The following is a 16,124-nucleotide window of genomic DNA, read 5'->3' as shown; positions in this document are numbered from 1 at the left end:
CTGCCTCCGGCCCCTCGTCTGCCTGATGGTGCTCACAGTCAGCTTCTCACACTGGCTGTCAATGCCTATGCTACCAACTGCACCACCTACCTCGACCTGGCCTACTGGCGACTCCTTCGCCGCTTCTGTGCTGCCGTCTTCCCTGCCAACAAGCATAAGCACGAAGCCATCGAGGCTTGTCTCGAGCTCTTCGAGAAACCAGGGCAGACTCCACCCAAGGCCGATCTCGAGTTCCTCTACCCGGACTTTGGCCACGTCCTGGACGAGTTTCGGTACAGCAACGACCAGGACCGCTTCCGGGCCCTCCATCGCCTCTCACACCATGTGAGAATCCTCGCCCGAGACAAGATGGTCGACGATGTCCACAAGTGGATCGACTGTGACATGCCCGCCCTCCGAGTCACCGAGCTGCAGCGCCAGGCCAAGCTGGACGAGCTCACTGCCCAAGGCATTCCCTCCGACGACAAGAGGTTCACCACGGCCAAGTCTGAGCTCGGCACCACCAAGTCCAAGATCAACAAGCTGGCATCCAGGATCAACTGGGCACTCAAGCAGCTCGCTCTGGACACTCCTCCGGCCGTGTGCACGATGGTTCCTCTATGCACTGCAAGGGCCAAGTACATCAAGATCGACACGGTCACTCTCTGGCAACTCCTTGACACCGAACATCGTCTTGGACTCACCAGGGACAAGCTCAAGGAAGAAGGTGAGGACGGCATCAACAACCAGGATCGTCTCTGGCGCAGTTGCTTCAAGCTGCGTAGTTCCCTCTTCCAAGAGCGAGACGTGGACAAGAAGCTGTTCAACTACGAGATCAGCACCGATGGCATTGGATGCACCATCGGTCTCGTCAAGTTTGTGCCTCGAACCGATCACACCGAGACCATCGAGCCTCCTCCGACTGCCGAGCAGCGCATCCAGGAGCACATTGGCGACCCAGACCCCGATCGCACCACTTGGATTGGCATCGATCCTGGAGTCGGCTCCGTCTTCACGGCGGTCATCCAAGCACCGGGCCACCAAGACGAGGTGGTCTCGTTCTCCAATGGCCACTATCAGCACATGTGTGGCCATACGTCCAACACCAAGTGGCACAACACCATGAAGTATCGACTCAGCATCGAGACCTGGATGTCGACCACCCCCTCGCCCAAGGTGTCGTCCTCGGAGGCTTTCAAGGTCCATCTCACGCATGTCCTGCGACCGGAGCTGCGAGTGCAGCTCGACTTCCACCTTGGCAAGAAGGCCCGTCACCATCGCTTCACGGGCCACAAGAGACGCCAAGTGGCCGTCGACAGGATGTGCAAGGCCGTCCTGAGGCACGCCCCGATACGGACCGATGTGGTGATCGCCTTTGGCAATGCGTCATGGCGACAGGGCAAGGGCTATGCATCCAGCCCTCGGAGGCAGCGGTTTGCTCAGTACTTTGAGCAATTCGAGCACCACCGCCGCCGTCCCAATCACCCTCACGGAAGCGTCAAGGTAGTCTCGACGAACGAGTTCAACACCTCGCAAGTGTGCTCCAAGTGCCTGGAGCCAGTTCGGTTGGAAGGACTCGATGCGCCCAGTGTTGCGAATTCCCACTTTGTCAGGAGCTGCAAGAATCCCAGCTGCCGGACAGTGTGGAATCGCGACGTCAATGCGGCGCGCAACATGATCACAGTATGCAGGTCGATTGTGGAGACCGGAGAGCGACCGGTGGTCTTCACTCGGAGGCTGCCAAAGTGATCTGTTTTATTTCTTGTGGCTTTGCTTGACGCAAGCACAGCACATACTACATGTTCATGGAAACGGCTATATTGTCCCGTTTTTTTCTGAATAAAGTGTAGCTATGGAAGCCCATACAGTCAAGCGGCCGACTCTGCTGGTCAGTCCGACACCACAAACGCCGACTCGGCTTCCATGCTCCGATACCACTTCTGGAAGGCCCGAGTGTAAGGACACTGCGGCGAGGCGATCTTCAGCACCCACTCACAGTACGGCCGGTCGTGTTCATAGACCCACCCGTAGGTGCAGTTGGGATATTTCCCAAAATGCATGATCGACGAGAGGTCCTCAAGGACCTCGGAATCGGAGCTCTGATCCCCAAGCTCGTCGTCGACGTTGTAGGCATCGTCTAGGTCCACCGTCTGGGAGCGGCCGTGCTCCTCAGACACTGCTGTGGAGATGCTTGCACGCGAGGGTATCTGTATCGAGTCGATGTAGTCCAGGAACGATTGGTGAGGCTTCTGACGATACTGGACCGGGGTCTTGGACATGTGATGCTTCAGGCAGTATGCGTCCGGATCTCTGCCTATAGCCAGTGCCAGCTGCTGGGCGCTGAAGCTGTCGGCAGGAAGGAGCTCTTCGCACAGAGTGCAGTAGTACTTCCCGTAGTTTGAGTCGGGGTCGCTGTCAGAGTCGACGATTGGTCGGGCAAAGTCAATGACAGGCTCGTCATCATCCGAACTGCCATCGTGGTTCCGGACTTTGCGGCGACGTCGGCTGCCTTTACGAGCGTCAGCCATTGGCTCGTCTTCGCTATCGTCTTCGGCATCGCCATCGGCATCCAGATCTACAACGGCACTGTCGCCTTGCTGCCCGCTAGGATCAACCTGATGCGAACGTGTAAAGTAGCGTGTCTGTCTCGGCGACGACTGCGGGGACTGCGAGCCCGGCGGCTGCTCGTTGGAGGAGTTGGCTCCGCTGTCGATTCCATCGTCTGACAGATCCTGATGCCGCAAGCGACGAGGGCTGAGTATCATCTGACTTTTTGCGCTGTTGGTGCTCGATGGTTTGGGCCGTGTGCGCGAGGATCTGCTGGGAATCTGGGGGCCGCTGTCGGACCGGGATTCAGAGTCCGACGTGACCACATAGCGCTTGTGCCGCTTGGCCGATCCGGGGGGAGCTGCCGGCGATCGGATGGGCGGATGAAGGTTGCAGGGTGGGGAGCTTGGCGACAGTTGTTTGGGGCCGCTATCATGCGAATCAGACAGGGACTGGATCTCCGGGCTCTGTGGCGGAGGCGGCATTGGGCCGCCCGTCTCAGCCGAGAGTCCGGTAGAACGTTTGCGTTTCCATGGGCTTCGCTTGAGCGGAATGACGATCTGGATATTGCCCTCAAAGTCCGAGTTGTCATCTGAGCAAATAGTGGTATTAGCAAGTATCTGCGCGGCTGGTCGAGGATGCCCTTGCTACCAAAACATCCATCGGTGATGGAGGGATGACAAGGGTCACATCAGATCAAATCCATCACCAGTGCGTCAATCATACCTTCAGAGAGACCCAAATCGATGACGGTTGACTGATTTCCTGTCTGGGCTGGGGCGGCTAGTGGCGGCGGCGGCGGTGGTGGTTGGTATTCGTCTTCTGAGTCCGATACGACCACCATGGACTTGGCTATTCGACTGGGCGACAAGATGGGACTGGGGTCGCGCTGAGGCGAGACAGCCAAGTCCGCTTCAAGATCTGCTGGGCCGTCAGACTCGAGATCGGACTCGGGGACGAAGAGCCGTCGGTTTGGTATGGGCGAATGCAGGACTGGCGAAGGAGAGCGGGAGCGTGGCTGCCAGAGGGAGGGGCCAAGATAGCCCAGACGCCCCGCCCTCACAAACAGAGACCGGGCGGGGGTGGGACTATGCGGCGGGGAGTCAGAGTCGGAGGAGGAGAGCCGAAGCGGACGCATGGGCTGCGGGCTGCGTCTGGGGAGACTGCAGATGGATGCGAAGGAGCGACGACGCGGAGGACGGGAGGTCAAGCAGCATGTTCGGCTCGGCCGATGACCGGCCGATGACCAGCCGATGAGGACGGGATCGCTGTGAACAAAACACGCCAAGTTTGCTCGCAGCGCACTGCATCGCTTCGCACTGTATCATGTCATGCCGTATATCATATTGGATATCATATTAGATGTCATATCGTATATCATATTAGATGTCATATCGTATATCATGGTGAATACCATATCGCATCATGCGCTCCCCCGAGAACGACCCGGTGGATTCCATCATTCCCCTCCAACCGAGTCCACGATTCCACTGTATCTGCGGTCGGCACCTCATCGGCCGATCGACATCGTCCAACACACCCAGCATACCCAACCAACAACCCATCCACATATACAGCATCGGTTTCAAAATGAGCACTGTATTGTCCACACATCGTGCGGGAGACTGACGAGCAGCATTTGCGCCGCAACAGTCCTCCGCCCGTCTTTGCCAGCCAGCCAGCCAGCGCCATCAATCCCAGCTCTATTTGTGGGCCGCTATCCACTCGGGCGTCCGTTCGTCGTGGAAGAGCCAGTCGTATTCCAGTCCGCCCTCCAGGTAGGACGTTTCGCCGTTGAGATCCAGGCGCCAGGGACCGGGCGCGGAGGGGTCGTCCTTGGAGACCTTGAAAAGCGAGGCCACGCCGCACTTGACAATCAACTGCCGGTCGCTGCAGAGTGCCCTGCCCACACAGATCATCGGGGCTGCGTGGGTGACGATCAGGATATCGCCCTGGTCCTCGTATTCTCTGGCAATCCGCAGCACAGTCTCCCTCAGGCGGTCGTGGAGGCCTTCCTTGGATTCCCAGCAGGTGTCGTTGTACTGCAGGGGCGACCGATACGAGGGGTCAATGTTGAACAGGTCGAGAGCAGCAAGTTCATCCAGAGACGGCGCCGTGGCCGGGTCTTCATCCACAGGCTCGTCGGTTTTGAACCACTCGCCCAGCCCGTAGTCGATTTTGATGGGCAGGCCCTGGCTTTCGGCAAAGGGCCGGACGGTCTGCAGACACCGGGTGAAGGGGGAGCAGAAGATGTGCTTGATTTTGCTGGACTCGGTCAGGCCCGACAGGTACCTCGACAGCGCCTGGGCCTGCTTCTCGCCGATTGTGTCGGCCAGGGGCGGATCCACATCCGAGCCGGTCAGCGAAACGAAGGGCTCGGACGAGACGAAATCCTGGCGGGTGCCGTGGCGGGTGACGTAGATGGACTGCGGCGACATCTTGGGGCGGATGTTGCGGCTACGAATCGCTGGTGGGTGGGTCGGTGGTGGATCGGTAACAGGTGGTGGTAACAGATAGGCTGGCGGCGGATGTCGATTCGGCCGAAATCAATCAGCCGCCCAGGCTGCGCATTTTTTTTTTCTGGGTTGCCAACGACGACATCCGTTGGTGCAGCCGGTCTCGAATCCCATCGTCCATCGTCCATCGTCCATCGTCCATCGTCCATCGTCCATCGTCCATCGTCCATCGTCCATCTGCCATCTGCCATCGGCCGTCTCGGCATCCACTGTCTTTGCCACTTACCAATATCCCGCCGCACTTGAACACCACCGAGCCGCCGTCTGAATCGCCTCGCACCAGTGCCTGCATCGGATCCACACCATGCCCAACAACAAGAAGCTGTCGCTCAACTCGATCAAGGGCAAGCAGATTGCCCATCCGTTCTCCAGAAAGGCCAGACAGATCCGCAGAGTCATCAACCGCGACGGAAAGCTGGCCAACCAAAAGGTGGTTCGAGATGAAACCAAGCAGCGGATCGTCGACCGGCTGCTCTTCTTCAAGTTCGCCGTCCCTGTCGAGCAAATGTCGGTCACCACGGAGCAGCTGCACGATGCCGTTGTGCTGTACATCAACCGGAAAGAAGAGGACATCAACCGTCTGAAGCAAGAGCACCAGAAGCGCCCTCCGGGCCGGTCCAAGCCCAGCCAGCTCATCAACCTCGAGAACCTGCGAGATGCCGACCAGAGGGAATATGACACTGGGATCGGTAAGAAAGCACAACCAGCTAGGATATGCATCCACGTTCTCGTCCTTTCGAGCCTCCGGGTTGGCTTTGGTCTGGCACAGCGACTTGCATAATCTCACGCAGTTCATTCTGTCCGACTTCCACTCGGCATGGTTGGTCCTGTGGGTGCAGAGGTGCCTGATGTGACCGATCCTACAGCCCTGGCCATGCTGCGGGACTGGGAAGGCGACTACAACGGCATCACCCACATCAAGATGGTCACGGTCCGGAATCCGAAGACGATGGTCAAGTCCGGCCCCGACTTTGTTGTCAAGGCCGCCAAGCCCACATCGGTGGATGAGGAGATGGACGACGAGTGACTCGAAAGTCGCAGAGACAGCACATCCCAAACGTTTGTTGTCCACGACGACGGATGGTCCGGTTTCTGAATCTGCTGCCGACAGACCTTCCTCTCCTACCACCGCGGAGCGAGCGCCAGTGCCTTGACTTGCTCGATTCCGTTGATTCCGGTGTTGTTGACTCTGTGCTTCCGTTGATGTTGTTGACTCTGGTGCCTCTGTTGATTCCGGTGATGCTGCCATCGGTGATGCTCTCCGTATCTTGCACCCGGAGAAATGGCGATGGCCCAACCAAGGCCCAGCAATCACTTTGGGTACTCCAGCCCATCCAACCTTTCAATATATCGCTGAGGAGTTACAGACATGGCATGGGCTTTGTATTTCCAAAAGTGAGGCGACGGGCGGCAGTGGTGCTGCTCCCGCCATTGTGCAGACGGGAGTGGGGACAAGACTACAGAGCATATGATGTTGAAGTGAAGCTCGGATGCGACGGGGTGAAAGAGCCAATGCACTGCTCGACAGGGACGGCCACGGTATATGTCAGAGAGCATCAGTGTGCTTAGAACTCGCTGTAGATGGTAGCGACAGGCTGCACTCGATCCAGCTCAAGGGCCCCTATCTCGGTGTCAAAGATGGCGGCCCTTGAATCGTTCAGCGACCGGAACAAGTTCCTCATCGTCAACAGGACTTGCAGCGATGGCGGACAGCCCTCGTCCAGAAGCCAGCAGAACAGAGCCGTACTTCGCTGCGGGTCCTGGAGTCGCGCCATGGCCTCGATGCCAATCTCATAACATCCAGACGGGATCGCCTCGGACGGGAACCTCGATCGAAACTCGTCCATGAGCCGATAGAGATGGTCCCAGTGCCTTAGCGCATACAGACCCGTCGTGGCTGCCAACAGTGTCTGGCTGCAGCTTCGGGGGTTGAATGCTTCGCGATCATCCAGGAGCTGGGTCCAAAAGCGCCAGAACTGCGCGGTGTTTTTCTGGGCCAGATGGAATCGGATCAGGTTGGCGTACATTGCATCGACGTGCCGCCATGTTTCATCCAGCTTTGATCTTGCTGATCGACGGGTCTCCAGGGCTGCGTCGCTGTTGCTGATGAGGGATGAAAAGGCCTCGAGAAGCTCGGCCTCCTCGTCGGGATGCGCGTTGTGCTCGTTGGGCCCTGGGTCGGCATCCGGACCAGCACCTTGGCACGCGCCGATGTGCGAGCTCTCCGTTGTGGTCAGCGCCGCATGAAGTGGATAAAAGTTCATCGATTCCAGCAGCACCCCGTCGCCGTCGTTTTCAGCAAAATGGGCATGCAGCGAGCCCGCACTGGCCGAGGTGGATTCAGTGAGGGAGTCTGCGGCGAGATGCTGCTCAACTTGTGCCGACGACTGCAACAGCGCCCGCTTCAGCTTCTCGTTGAGCAGCTTGCGATGTCGGGTCGAGTGATGGAAATCGCCGCTATGCTGCTCGCTCTGTCGTGAGCTCGCAGAGCCTTGGTGGTTTTGATGAGCCGGGAGCCGGTCCGGTGATGCCGTGTCCGTTGTTGCTGTTGGCGGGGCGTCGCTGTCGGGGCTGCTCGCCAGTTCGTCCCTGAGTCGTGCGGCGAGCCGCACTTGCTGGTTATGGAGCATCGACTCGGCAATGTGGGACTTTTGGTTCCGGATCGCCCATTTGATCAGGAACGCCGTTGAATACTCAGACTCTTGGATCGTGTCCGAGTGTCGGTCCCACAGCTCAGTCAGTAGCTCGTGGACATTCCGGTATGAGTAGCCTGCCGTCGCGCGGCTGACAACGGGTTCCAATAGGCGATGGCTGCTGCCGCGCGGGCTTCGCTTGATCAGCGTAATGCGGTTGTTGCGCAGATGCTCCAGATTAGAGAGAAGATACCGGATCGAGTGCTTGTCGTCGATGGCCAAGCCACGATCTTTGGCAAGTAGGTAGAAGCCGATGGCTCGCCGCGGCTTCCGCAGAATGTGCCAGCCTCGGAAGATGACGTCCACCGGGGGCTCGGGGTAGTTCTCGAGTTCGTTCAGGATGAACTCGGCAGCCATGTACGCCTGCGGATCGCGCGTGGAAATCAGCACCGACAGGAACTGGCCCAGGATACCTGCCTGAATCGACTCGGGGAGAGCCCATGTCGACTGGAGGGTGCGGCAAAACAGCCGGTAGTCCGACGCCCAGCCCCATCGCTGCAGGACCTGTACAAAGGCGGTGTAGACCCTCCGCGGGATGCGAATGTCCTGGGCCCTCATGTCTCGCAGAATCGTCAGCAGCCGATCGAGATGGGCCTGGCTTGGCGTATCCGAGTGACTGATCATGTGCGAATACATTCGCAGCAGCAGGCTCTGGGTGATGCGCTTGCGGCTTTGCAGTGCTTCTAGGTCATCGCTACTCGAAATCGGTGATGTGGCTGTCGGAGACCGCTTTGAAGCGCTTTGCTGACCAAGGCGGGTCCACTGGCCCGCACGCTGTTCGTCGATTCCAAGGCTCCAGCGATGGGATATCGTCAAATACTGTGTCCACGGGTCTCCGAGGGTGTGGATGAGCTCGCCAGCGGCCGGGTCCTTGTTCTGGATGAGCGAAAGCAGATGCAGCAGGATCTTTTGCTCCCTAAGCGGGTCGGCCGAGAGCATCTTCTGCGGCTGGAACCACAGATCCGAAAAATAGGGAATCAGCTTCTGCTTTGCGCTCGGCTGGATCTTGAGCATCTTGGACTGGGCGACGATTCGGGCGCCCGGCCGTGCAATGCACTCCGGGAAGGTGTGGGCATGGTTGGGGAGCTTGTGATTACTGCGGTCGGCGACGGCGAGGTCGAGCGAAACAGCGGTGCGGGCTTCAGATGCGGCGCAGCGAGTGGATGAGAGGTGCCTTGGACGGGAGGAGCCGGTGCGGACAACAGTGCCGGCCGCGGAGGCGGCAGCAGCCCTGCGGCATCGCTCCATCGAGAGCATGAGGAGATCGAAGGTTGGATCGCTGCTTTGGACGCAGCACGAACGAAGACAAGAAGCGGGCGATGAGAAACCGGGAGACAAGCCGGCTCGAGTGCGGATCGAGGGCGGATCTGTTCTCACACGACGATACATGCATGTGCATGCTCGCGAGAGATATTGGAACGTTGTTCGGGGCGATGATGCAGACAACAGCCCCCCTCCCGCCATCGGTGTTTGTCCCCGAGATCGGCCGGCACCTTTCGTTCCCACCTTTCCTCCAAAAATAATGAAAGCATCAGTGCCCGCGGTACAGTCAAACCAGAAAGAAACGGGACAGCCACTTTCTGGCTTCAGCGGCCTGAAACCCGTTGACTGACTGTAGACCCCAGTGAGCAAGCCGTGAGATTGTTTCCCGTCCTGGTTGGCAATCGAGTGGCCAGCGCGCGATTGCATTGGGTAACAAAATATTTGATCAATCGTCAAAATCACGGGTGTCCCGTTTTTTATTGGATTGACTGTAGCAGCCACAGAGTTGTATCAGAGTGCAGATTCGAGAGCCTCCTTGACGCGCAGGCTGCTCTTGAGCAGGTGCAGGCTTGCCAGCGCCCGGCCCGGACTGCGACTGCGACTCCGGCTCTGCAGCGACTGGGGCGCCGGGGGGTGCGGCTGGCTCAAGCCCGCAAGCGCCGCATAAGGGTCGATGCTTCTCGATGACTTTGGAGCCACCATGCCAGCCACGGTCTCGGAGAGGGCGTGCCCTCTGGACCGACCTCGTCCAGTCCGATGTGAGCCGACATCGTTCTGTGTGGCCTCCTGGGCAGCGTATCCATGGACAATGTCGCGCAGGATCGACAGCTGCTCTCTCTGCGAGATCGTGGGACGACAGCGACAGTAACAGCGACGGTGTCGGTGTCAGCCAAACCGGACAAAGGAACATGTCGCCGCCTCAAAACTCGCCCACGCAATCCGTCAATTACACCGACTGTACCTTCAGCTCCATGTTCTGGATCACGTCCCGGAGTCGGTCGCCCGCGATCTTGAGCGCGCGTTTGCCGCCGCCATCGGCCACGGTATCGTATTCTCGAACCAGTCCTTGGTATTTGCTGGGATATCGAAGATACGAGCGATCAGCAGATGCAGCAGTGCGCCCTTCACAGCCAGATATCCCCTCGCGGCATATCGCTTCCAAGGCTCGGGGCCCACCGACCATGCGTCGATACTGCCCACGCATACCCTTTCAGATACTTGTACTCGTCCTCCACAATCTTCAGGACATGGACCAGGCTCTCGATACCGCCATCCATGGCGTACTTGTGCAGTTGCTCGTCGCCGGAGCAGCTTCGGCACTCCTCGCTGTCTCGGAGTTCCTGATCTGAGCTGGCCGATTTGCGGCGGCTTGACTGTCGGCCACGGCTTGGATATCGCGACTTGGTGGGCGATGTTCCCGCGAGGCTCTTGGCGCCTGTCCCCGGCTGCCGCGTTCGAGAGCGCGAGCGAGAGTTTCGTGCATCAGGGTGGGTCGACTGGGGCGGGCTGTGCTGTCCGGCTTTCCCCTCGCGGCTCTGACGCTTGCTGCAAACCGAGCACAGTGCCGGATTATGCGCCTTGAGCAGCGAAAACACCTGTTGCAGATTTGCTGTGACAGAGTAGGACTTGCCAGCATTCTGTGGGGGGGGGGGAAAGGACCGCTGTCAGTTGCGATCAAGCCGCCTTCCTGGCCTCACTGGCGACTGCACCTCGAGCTGTGCACCTCGAACCTCGCGTCTCGAGCACAGTCGCAGATATCCACAATAGCCCGGGTGGTGCACATTTCAGCCATGCTCGCTGCGCACTCACCGTCCCGATAATGAATGGCATGGGCCTGCCCAGATTCAAGTTGTGGGCCTCTCCCAAATGCTCGTCGTCCGAAGCGTGCAGTTTCGGCCGCGCCGAGTCAGTGGTGGTGGCATCGGTGCTTTGGCGCGAGTTTTCCGAGTCGCTCTTGGTGAAGGCAACGTTGTGGGCCGGTGCCTTTCGCCGATGCTGGTATGTGGGTAGGTGCTCCTTGTTCGACACAGGCGGCTCTCGGACTTGGGCAGGGGGTTCTCGGACTTGGGCCGGGTGCTCCCTGGACGACGTTGCGTAGCCTCGGCCTCCATCGACTCGCTTCCAAAACGGCTCGGTCTTCTCGGTGCTGTCTCTTACGGCGCCAAAGCCGCTTGGCTGAGTAGTACAGGTAGCAAGGATCAGAGGACAGATGGCATCAGTCACGTTAGCGACAGCCCTGGCTCTCCTTGCCGACATAGCACCGCCCGGCAAGATCTGTACGAGGTGAGGCCAGTTCCGGGTGCAATCCCAGCGAATAAACGTGCTGAGCGATCTGGGTGCTCACCTCTTTGGCCGATGCGCCGCGCGCCTCCTTGAGCATGCGATTGAGGATGATCTTCTTCACACGCATCCGCTGCTCCAGCTATGCAATCCCGGGTTCAGCGAGGACAGATCGGAGGTGTCAATTCATGGTTGTGTGGGCAACAAAAGGGTCCCGCGGATGCGCTCTGGGATGCGCAAATGGCTGTGGCCTTGGTAATGTGCATCACAGGCCCATCAAACGGATTGCAGCAAGCTGCTACCGCATCCGGCCTCAGTCCCAAGCATACTCGATTACCCACCGGAATGGTCTCCTTGCGTACCGGGGCTTCGTCTTTCAGTCGCTCTCTGGCCATCTCTGGTCGGCGAGGCTGGTCAGAGGCGGATTTGGTACCGGGCACACTCGACTGGCCCTTGGACGGGCGGCTCTGGGGCTGGCCATCCATATCCCCGGCATGCGTAAGATTGTGCGCATGCTCCGTATCGGCAGCAGGCCTCTGTGCCGCGTCATCGGACGATTCGCTCGACTGGAGGCTAGGCGACTTGGTGTGGATAGGTCTTGTGGGCTCGTCGTTCGATGCCGAAGACGACCCCGACGACAGCGGGGCAAACAGAGGCCCAGCCTTGGCCATCTCGATGCGGTCGCGGTTCTGTGTTTCTTTGTCCTGCTCCATTCCCATTTCCATCTCCATTTCTATCTCCTTCTCCTTCTCGATTTCATTGTCGACGGCTCGTTCCAGAGTAGAATCGCGGTATTGTTTCCGGGACTGCTCAAGTGTACTTGGCAGCTGCCACTGTCGTTGCTCCATGCTCTCAGCTGCCCGAAGCAGCGGGTTCGCATCGGCGCCAGACCCCAGAGTCGCGCCGGACGGCATTCCAAATGTACCCGGTGCCGGGAAGTCCTGTTCGCTCGACTTACGGAACACAGGAGATCCGGGGTTGTTGTGCTGTGGGCTGTGTCCACTCAGCGGGCCTGAGCTTGGAGATCCCAGACTAAATGCATACGAGCCCGTGCGCTCGTAGTCGACGCCGCGATGCAGCGCAAGCTGGAGACGGACCAGTTCCTGGCGCGCGAGCTCGAGGCCTTGCAGCGCCTCATCGCGCTCGGACTTGGCGAGTCGTGAGGCGTGTTCTGTGGAGTGCAGTCGCCCTTCCAGCAGACTGGCCCGGATTTTGGTGTGCTCGAGCTCGGACTCGAGATCTGCGAATGGGTTCGTCCATTAGTGTCAGGAACAAAATCGCATGGTCCTGTCCGACCCAGTTGTCGCGAGTGCATGCAGAAAGGATCACCTCTGCGGACTCGAACGGATACGTACGCCGAAGCTGGCTGTGGGGCAAACCGTAGCTCGATAGGTCAATTCCATCGTCTTGAGGTAGCCGAGCCGTGCTCACGCCGGTGTCGAGAATCCCGAGCTTGGGGCGCTCGCCAGCAGTCGAAGGTATGGGGGAGGTGGTGGCGTCCTTGAATCGTTCATCACGATCCAGCAACGAGGAAAGACTTGGACACTGTTGTGCGGCGTCAACACCGGTTTGCGGACTGGGTGAGTCGACAGCCTGGTCCCTGACGCTGGGCTGGTTGACGGAAGCATCGATCTTGATGTCGAGCGGCAGCGACCACTCGGGCCGGGCGACAGGCTGACTGCGCGATCCGGCGTTCGAGGGAACCGCAGCAGGCATTGCTGTCTGGGATTGAGGGCGAGAGCCACGAGAGCCTCTCGAGAGCGGCAACTCCCGCTCCAGGCTGTGGGTCCGCTCCTCTTCCTGTCGCTTGTATCGCTCAGCTTCTTGCTCCATCTCAGTCCTATCGAGCGATCCAGCCGGTGGACGGCTGCGTCCCAAGCTGAGCCTCGAGGAGCGATCTACGAGCTGTAGTCTCTCGATCTCGGCCTGCAGTGAAGCGGCTCGGTGCCGTTCCAGAACAAGCTCATGGCGCAATCTCTCCTGCTCCTCCAGCTGCAACTGAGTCTGACGCTCCTGCTTTGCCAACTCCTCGCGCTGCTGCTGTAGAATGAGTTCTTGTCGTTGATATTCCTCGAACTTGAGCTGTTGCTCGTTCTGATCCTGGGTCTGCTCAGACTGCTGTTGCTGTTGCTGCTGTTGCTGCTGTTGCTGCTGTTGTTGTTGCTGCTGCTGCTGAAGAAGGGTGACGTTGCGGCTCTGCTCGGCATAGAGAGTCTTTTGGACGCGCTCGAGTTCCTGCTCAAGCACGGCAATCGTAGATTTTGCGGAAAACTTTTCGCCCTCAAGCAACACAACTTTCTCCTGGAGCGCCCTAAATGCATTCAGCACAGCTGTGATGAAAGACGCCAAGTCACAGATATATAATGATGGAGAAGGTAGGGGAGGGGAGGAAATGAAACGGTGGACGGACGCCGGGTATGGAATGCGTCAGAGGAGCTGCATCGAGCGCTGAGTGCTCTTCCGAAAGCAGCACAAAGTGGACGATGCATTGCGACTGCATTCCTTTATCAGCACCACGACCATACGCCGGAGAAGGCACAGTGGCACATCCATGAGGAGGACCAAGGAAGACAGATTGGCGGCACTCAGCCAGGCTTATCGACATTCGGATGGATGCTGTGCTTACCTCGACTACTCCCGTCCTCCTGATCCAGCTTCAAATCAAAGTTGGCCGAGTTGACCCGAGACACGCTCGGCAGACGACCGACAGTTGGGATGCGGCTGCGATGGCTACTTCCGTACACCGAAAGCTCGCTTGCTCGGCTCTCGCTCGATCTTTGCGCCGCTGCCAAAGTTGGATCGGCAGTCTGGGCACCCTCGCTACGGCTCAGGCTGGTTGCCCACTCGGCGAGACTCGATGTCAAGTTGTGTCCGGGCACGGGCTGGATGGAATCCATTGCAGGAACTAGCTCCGAGCCAGCCGCCGGGCTGGCTGCGATGTACTCTGCAGGGGCTGGTGAGGGCTGTGGCGGTGACTCCAGGGGGTGAAAGGAGAGCGAATCGACAAAGTTTGGCGGGAGTCTTTCCGAGAGACTGAAATCATCCAGGTGGTATGAATCAGCCGCCAACGAGTTGGGCGGAAAGGCTGGCGGGGGATATGCGGAGAAGGGACTGCTTCGGGACTGCGGCGAGTGATGGACTGGATCGTCCACATCGGACCGGTTCCTGCGCCCCAGACTTTCAAAGTAGTCGATTGTTTCGCGGACGGGCGACACGATCGGCTGACGGGCGCCTTCAGGAGACCCGCCGTCGATCATCGAGCTGTAGAGCCGAGAAGCATTGACGGCCAGAGGCTTGATGGCGGCAGGACGATGAACCTCTGGCGAGCTTTTGGACGGACGATGCTCGTTGTGCCGCAGCGAGCCCTTGGCGATCAGCTGTGGAAGCGAATGCGTGGTCACGGACGCAGCAGCGAACGCCGACAGCGACGAAGCATGAAGATGGAGATGAAGATGAAGATGAAGATGAACATTGTAGAGATGTGCATTATGAAGAAGGCGATCAAGGCAGAGTGCAGATGCGGATACGATGCAAGCGATGATGGCGGCGGCGGAATGCAGCCAGTGGGCGCGACGGCGAGCACCGATACCAATACGACAAACGATACCGAGTTTGGTTGAGCAACGAATAGCGCCGTGGATCCGAGAGGCAAAAGTGCAGACGTTGGCAGGTCAGCAAGAATCCGTCGTTGGTTGCAGCGTGACGGGTGCCTCGGTGAATCCAAGAAGTCGTGCCGTGGACAACGTCGACGACTCAAGTGGCCCATATGTGTACCCATGCATATGGCACGGCCTGCATTTGCGGCTGCTCGAGTGGCTCGTCCCTTGGGTCGAACGGCTCGCTCTCGCCGTCGACTGGCTTCCTCCATATCGAGACTCGTCTCTCCACCCCCTCGCATCAACTTGGCAAACGTTACCGGTGCACTGGCAGAACTGGTACCTTCCCCGATGAGGGCATCGAATCGCTGTTCGAGCGCTGCATCGTCGGCCTGATCCTGGTGGAAGGCTGGTCCCTGGTCAGGAGCAAGTCGAGAGCCAGACGAAAGCCGCTGCGAGAGACGCTGCGAGAGACGCTGTGATAGCCGCAGGGACCGGCCTGGCTGGGTTTCTGCCGCCGCCGCCGCATCAGCAGCGGCCGGAGTACCAACGCCCTCGCCGTGGGCTGCAGACGGCCGCATCGAGCTCTGGTCGACGGATGTGGCATCGTAGGAAAACGAAAAGCCAATGTCCTTGGAAGGCTGGGCGTAGGTCGCATAGTGGCTGTCGTCGTTGATGATGTGATAGCTCGGAAACGCGCCACCGCCGACGTCGAAGCTGGTCTGGTCCATCGAAGGCGAGTATATCGGCGAGACAAAGGGCCCGGTGATGAGCGAGGTTGGATCGTAGAGCCGCATGTTGCTGATGTCGGCGACGGGCGAGCCGAGATTGAGAATGTCCGGCGAGGTTGGGTCCTCGGCGGCATCGAGATCGTGTTCCCGAGCCGAGTACTGCGAGGACGACGGTTGAGGCTGCTCGAGACTCATCGTGGATGGCGACGAGCAGGCTGATCGGCCGCCGGATTCAGGCCAGGATAGACAAAGGAGCGCGCACCAGAGAGGGTACGGGAGGGTATGCAGCGGACGGCGGCAGATTGCAGATCAGGAACGGGCGATCCGAGAGCACGCTGGAGGTGTTTCGGCAACCCCACGGGACCGACCGGGGCGGATGCCAATCACACACGTGCGCGGAAACATCTATGTATGTCAGAGCGGATCAGAGAGCGAGCCGGCCGTGGGACGGGCGGGTCCAGGCAGAGGGCAGCGACGGCGGATGTCGACGAAGAAGGTGTTGCTGGATGATGGTTGAAT

General features: G+C 59.2%; 5 protein-coding genes across 5 annotated transcripts; 1 reads left to right on the top strand and 4 right to left on the bottom strand.

The window, feature by feature from the left end:
• Positions 1 to 1,762: 1,762 nt before the first annotated feature.
• On the bottom strand, positions 1,763 to 3,716 carry BJ171DRAFT_501467 (uncharacterized protein). Its single transcript, XM_053110674.1, has 2 exons — positions 3,253 to 3,716; positions 1,763 to 3,118 (listed from the first exon to the last, which is right to left on the bottom strand). Exons 1-2 carry the CDS (start codon positions 3,662 to 3,664, stop codon positions 1,869 to 1,871), a joined length of 1,662 nt encoding a protein of 553 aa, XP_052967321.1. The 5' UTR covers positions 3,665 to 3,716; the 3' UTR covers positions 1,763 to 1,868.
• Positions 3,717 to 4,106: 390 nt separating this feature from the next.
• Positions 4,107 to 5,024, bottom strand: BJ171DRAFT_501466 (histidine phosphatase superfamily). The gene has a single exon (XM_053110673.1). The coding sequence runs from the start codon at positions 4,962 to 4,964 to the stop codon at positions 4,230 to 4,232; it is 735 nt and encodes a 244-aa protein (XP_052967320.1). The 5' UTR covers positions 4,965 to 5,024; the 3' UTR covers positions 4,107 to 4,229.
• A 172-nt stretch (positions 5,025 to 5,196) lies between these two features.
• BJ171DRAFT_441446 (translation machinery-associated protein 16) lies at positions 5,197 to 6,414 on the top strand. The gene is made up of 2 exons (XM_053108075.1): positions 5,197 to 5,731; positions 5,882 to 6,414. Exons 1-2 carry the CDS (start codon positions 5,347 to 5,349, stop codon positions 6,067 to 6,069), a joined length of 573 nt encoding a protein of 190 aa, XP_052967319.1. The 5' UTR covers positions 5,197 to 5,346; the 3' UTR covers positions 6,070 to 6,414.
• BJ171DRAFT_501464 (uncharacterized protein) lies at positions 6,404 to 9,001 on the bottom strand. The gene has a single exon (XM_053110672.1). It carries the CDS (start codon positions 8,990 to 8,992, stop codon positions 6,608 to 6,610), a length of 2,385 nt encoding a protein of 794 aa, XP_052967318.1. The 5' UTR covers positions 8,993 to 9,001; the 3' UTR covers positions 6,404 to 6,607.
• Positions 9,002 to 9,438: 437 nt separating this feature from the next.
• BJ171DRAFT_501462 (uncharacterized protein) lies at positions 9,439 to 16,102 on the bottom strand. The gene is made up of 9 exons (XM_053110671.1): positions 15,195 to 16,102; positions 13,905 to 14,655; positions 12,634 to 13,608; positions 11,620 to 12,518; positions 11,343 to 11,420; positions 10,808 to 11,173; positions 10,205 to 10,635; positions 9,960 to 10,074; positions 9,439 to 9,835 (listed from the first exon to the last, which is right to left on the bottom strand). The coding sequence occupies exons 1-9, from the start codon at positions 15,798 to 15,800 to the stop codon at positions 9,509 to 9,511; spliced, it is 4,548 nt and encodes a 1,515-aa protein (XP_052967317.1). The 5' UTR covers positions 15,801 to 16,102; the 3' UTR covers positions 9,439 to 9,508.
• Between the last annotated feature and the right edge of the window lie 22 nt (positions 16,103 to 16,124).

The sequence above is a fragment of the Polychytrium aggregatum genome (genome assembly GCF_025602895.1).
Source record: "Polychytrium aggregatum strain JEL109 chromosome Unknown BJ171scaffold_15, whole genome shotgun sequence".
NCBI classification, from domain to species: Eukaryota; Fungi; Chytridiomycota; class Chytridiomycetes; order Polychytriales; genus Polychytrium; species Polychytrium aggregatum.
Note: the sequence above shows the minus strand (reverse complement) of the source record. Positions and strands in the feature narration are given on the sequence as shown.

Excerpts from the sequence above, each read along its gene's own strand:
- BJ171DRAFT_501467 (XM_053110674.1), bottom strand. The coding sequence starts at position 3,664 with ATGCGTCCGCTTCGGCTCTCCTCCTCCGACTCTGACTCCCCGCCGCAT. Across the intron at positions 3,119-3,252 it reads CGATTTGGGTCTCTCTGAAG|ATGACAACTCGGACTTTGAG; the intron begins GTATGATTGACG and ends CTATTTGCTCAG.
- BJ171DRAFT_501466 (XM_053110673.1), bottom strand. The coding sequence starts at position 4,964 with ATGTCGCCGCAGTCCATCTACGTCACCCGCCACGGCACCCGCCAGGAT.
- BJ171DRAFT_441446 (XM_053108075.1), top strand. The coding sequence starts at position 5,347 with ATGCCCAACAACAAGAAGCTGTCGCTCAACTCGATCAAGGGCAAGCAG. Across the intron at positions 5,732-5,881 it reads GGAATATGACACTGGGATCG|AGGTGCCTGATGTGACCGAT; the intron begins GTAAGAAAGCAC and ends CTGTGGGTGCAG.
- BJ171DRAFT_501464 (XM_053110672.1), bottom strand. The coding sequence starts at position 8,992 with ATGCTCTCGATGGAGCGATGCCGCAGGGCTGCTGCCGCCTCCGCGGCC.
- BJ171DRAFT_501462 (XM_053110671.1), bottom strand. The coding sequence starts at position 15,800 with ATGAGTCTCGAGCAGCCTCAACCGTCGTCCTCGCAGTACTCGGCTCGG. Across the intron at positions 12,519-12,633 it reads GCCCCACAGCCAGCTTCGGC|ATCTCGAGTCCGAGCTCGAG; the intron begins GTACGTATCCGT and ends ACCCATTCGCAG. Across the intron at positions 10,075-10,204 it reads GAGTACAAGTATCTGAAAGG|CAAATACCAAGGACTGGTTC; the intron begins GTATGCGTGGGC and ends TCGATATCCCAG.